This window comes from Cynara cardunculus (genome assembly GCF_001531365.2).
Source record: "Cynara cardunculus var. scolymus isolate 2C chromosome LG 10, CcrdV1, whole genome shotgun sequence".
Classification (NCBI taxonomy): Eukaryota; Viridiplantae; Streptophyta; class Magnoliopsida; order Asterales; family Asteraceae; genus Cynara; species Cynara cardunculus.
Genome location: NC_037537.1, coordinates 24661422 through 24664702, shown reverse-complemented (window position 1 = coordinate 24664702; position 3281 = coordinate 24661422). Strand labels below are relative to the sequence as shown.

Sequence of the window (3281 nt, the reverse complement as noted above, 5' to 3'; positions counted from 1 at the left end):
GATATCGTCAAACATATATTTTATTCAAAAATAAAAATATCATCGCTTTCTCAAAATCACATAAAGTCATATTATAACATCGACTGAGATAAAAAATAAAATRAAATATTAAAAACACGATGTATCTCGCTGCATTGCGCGAGTACGCTTCTAGTATGGATTAATATATAGAAGTATATCTACAAAATTGAGATTTAAATAACTTGAAAAATAATTTAATTAATAAATACATTAAAAAAAACATATAAAAATAATCTATCAGAGTTAACCAATCCTACAACAAAAATCGTTAAGACTAGACTTGGATCAAATCCATAACTCGTCTTGAACCTAGAACTATTTATGCTCCTCTCTTATCGTCTTATCCGTCGTATTTTCAAGTCAAATTATAGCTTTTTTGCATTGTTGACCAGCCGTCTTTGTTGGCTTCGGACCAAGGTTTTCAACCCGATGAATCATTATCTTCAAACCAATGGTAACAACTCGTTCGACACATTATAATTCAAAGAAATGTCATGCTATAATGATTACATTTACCAACAACTTAAGACCCTATTATTATTTATACACTTTTTTTGTTTTTTTTTCCAACATAATGATTAACGTTCAAACTAATTTACATATGAACCAGTATGAGGAAAATTAACAAAAGAAAAGACTAATTAGGATCGGTCTTTGAAGAACCAGACCCAATTTCTAAAGCCTAGTACTTTTAATGTATTTGTAGATAAAAATATAAACCAGTGGATATTGAGGTTCCACAAACGGTACTTCTCGATACTGTATTTGAAGCATCCTTTCCACGGAGGCAAATCTTTGCCTGTTAGATAAACCCACTTTCCGAAGATTTCTTCCTTCTCTTCGGATCGACCCAATTGCAAGAGCAGAGCTCTACCAACTGAGCTATATCGTGGAAGATAATCAAATAGAAATTAATCTCAATTTCGATCATTTTGTAATAGATAGAATAATTTAATAAGCCAATGATTTTTTCTGATCATAGAAAAGATTTTCTTCAAAGAATGGGACCCATTATAAAATAGACAATGCATTACAGACGTATGATCATTCAATCGGATTATTAATCATCTAATTAAAAACGACATGAATTTTAGGTATATTTATATTGATTTCAATTTGATTTTTTAGAGTTATCCTTTTATACATGTGTTGAATTCAAGAAATACCACCGCATAACACATCACATCATCCATAACTCTATTTATATGMYATCTAATGCTATAAGTACAAGCTACCCCAACCTCATTCATGGACATATTATCAAACTAAAATGAAAACACCATTCTTCATTTTCATCGTTTTCTCCACACTCTCACTTTCCATCGGCCAAAACCCGGATCCGGTCCTCGACCTTACAGGGAGCACCGTCCGATCTGCCCTCAGATACTACGTCATTCCCGCTATACGTGGCAATGGTGGTGGCGTAAAACTAGCGCCAACAACAATAAACCAAACATGCCCACTCGATGTTGTTCAAGAAAACAACGAATTACTGAACGGGTTACCATTGACTTTTCTACCAACCAACACCAACAAAGATGGGACCATCTTCGAATCCACTGATCTTAATATTAAATTCTCGGATGCAACAACCTGTGGTCGGCCTGCAGTGTGGCGAGTGGAGGTTTCTGGAGGGCAACGGGTGGTGTCGAGCCGTGGGATGGTCGGAAACCCAGGGCAGGAAACGATAAGTAATTGGTTCAAGATTGAGAAGTATGAGGACGGGTATAAGGTGACATTCTGCCCCTCGGTATGCAATACTTGCAGGCCAGCTTGTGCAGATATTGGTTCTACTATTGCTAAAAACGGACGTAGAAGTCTGGTTTTAAATAACGTGCCTCTTAAGGTCGTGTTCAAAAAGGCAGATTGACTTTTATACCCATCTTGAATGATTATATATACTTTCATCTACTTGTGGTGTAATTATTATATGAAATAAAATAAAATAAAATATTTGATAATAATTTTAATTTAAGAAAATGATAATAAAAACTTAAAAAAAAGATTAATTAGGATGTCTAACAATATATGATTTTTGTACAAATTTTAATACAAGATTGAGTTGAAATACAACAATTTTAACGGTGCAAAATTCGCAAGACATGACGACTTGTTTTTACTATGACATAATTATTAATATGTAAATAACTTCTTCTTGATAAAAAAAAATTTAAGACGTTACTGTTTTTATATTGATCAATTTTGAAAACTCGTATAATTACATGACATGATTTATATTTTATTTGATTGAAGCTTAATTATTTCTTATTGATCAAACTCTATTTATAYCGTAAAACCAATGTCTGTCTGTATGATTAAAAAGATCATACTAATCTAGAATTTAGGTAAGAAGTTTTAAAGGTTAAAAAGATCGATCGTGTGCGAAAATTGTTCCGTCTGAACCAGAAAAATAGGGTAGAAAAAAATAATCCAGACATGGATAACCAAATAAAAATGTCCCTTAGATTTACTCTAATTTTAGGAAGTGATACAAGAGGTTTTCTTATATGATTACCCAGACCCAAATTGTATTATATATATATAGGGGAACGTTCAAATAAAAACCATTCAATTTGTAAAAACCGTGAAAACCTCATTCAACCAATCATAAATTTTCATTTTGTTCATTTTTTTTTTAATTATGAGAGGTTGATTAACCATTTTTATTGTGGAAGGTATTAATCATGGATATTATCATCTTCATTATTTTAATTTTAGAGAAATATATGAAACAGTTTCATTAAAATTTCATTAAATATTATATGAAACAATTTCATGACCATATATGAAACAAATTCATCAAAAAAAGTATTATATGAAACAATTTCATGAAAAAATTTCATAAGATTAAACAATTTCATAAGATTAAACAATGAAATCGACATATGAATGTGGTTTGTACGGTTTTTACAAATGAGGGTGATTTTCATTTGATCGCTCCTCTCTCTCTCTCTCTCTCTCTCTATATATATATATATATATATATATATATATATATATATATCTATACTATATTATAAAGCATTTGGCTAAAATTCTTAAAAACTCTTAAAACTCTTAAACTCTTAAAAACTCTTAAACCCGTTCATCTCTATCCGATTTCATTCCATATCTGAATTCGCGTAACTAACTGCAGATAAACACAATCAAATACAGGATAAACAACTCATTTTAAATATAAAAAATCTAAAATATAATTAGGATAATCATTGAGTTCTAACAGAATACTTAATTATTATTTTTATAAAATGTTATATTAT

General features: G+C 30.4%; 1 protein-coding gene across 1 annotated transcript; it reads left to right on the top strand.

Moving 5' to 3' along the window:
* The first annotated feature begins 1291 nt into the window (after positions 1 to 1291).
* On the top strand, positions 1292 to 1978 carry LOC112518896 (kunitz trypsin inhibitor 2-like). The gene has a single exon (XM_025126679.1). It carries the CDS (start codon positions 1292 to 1294, stop codon positions 1889 to 1891), a length of 600 nt encoding a protein of 199 aa, XP_024982447.1. The 3' UTR covers positions 1892 to 1978.
* Positions 1979 to 3281: the final 1303 nt, after the last annotated feature.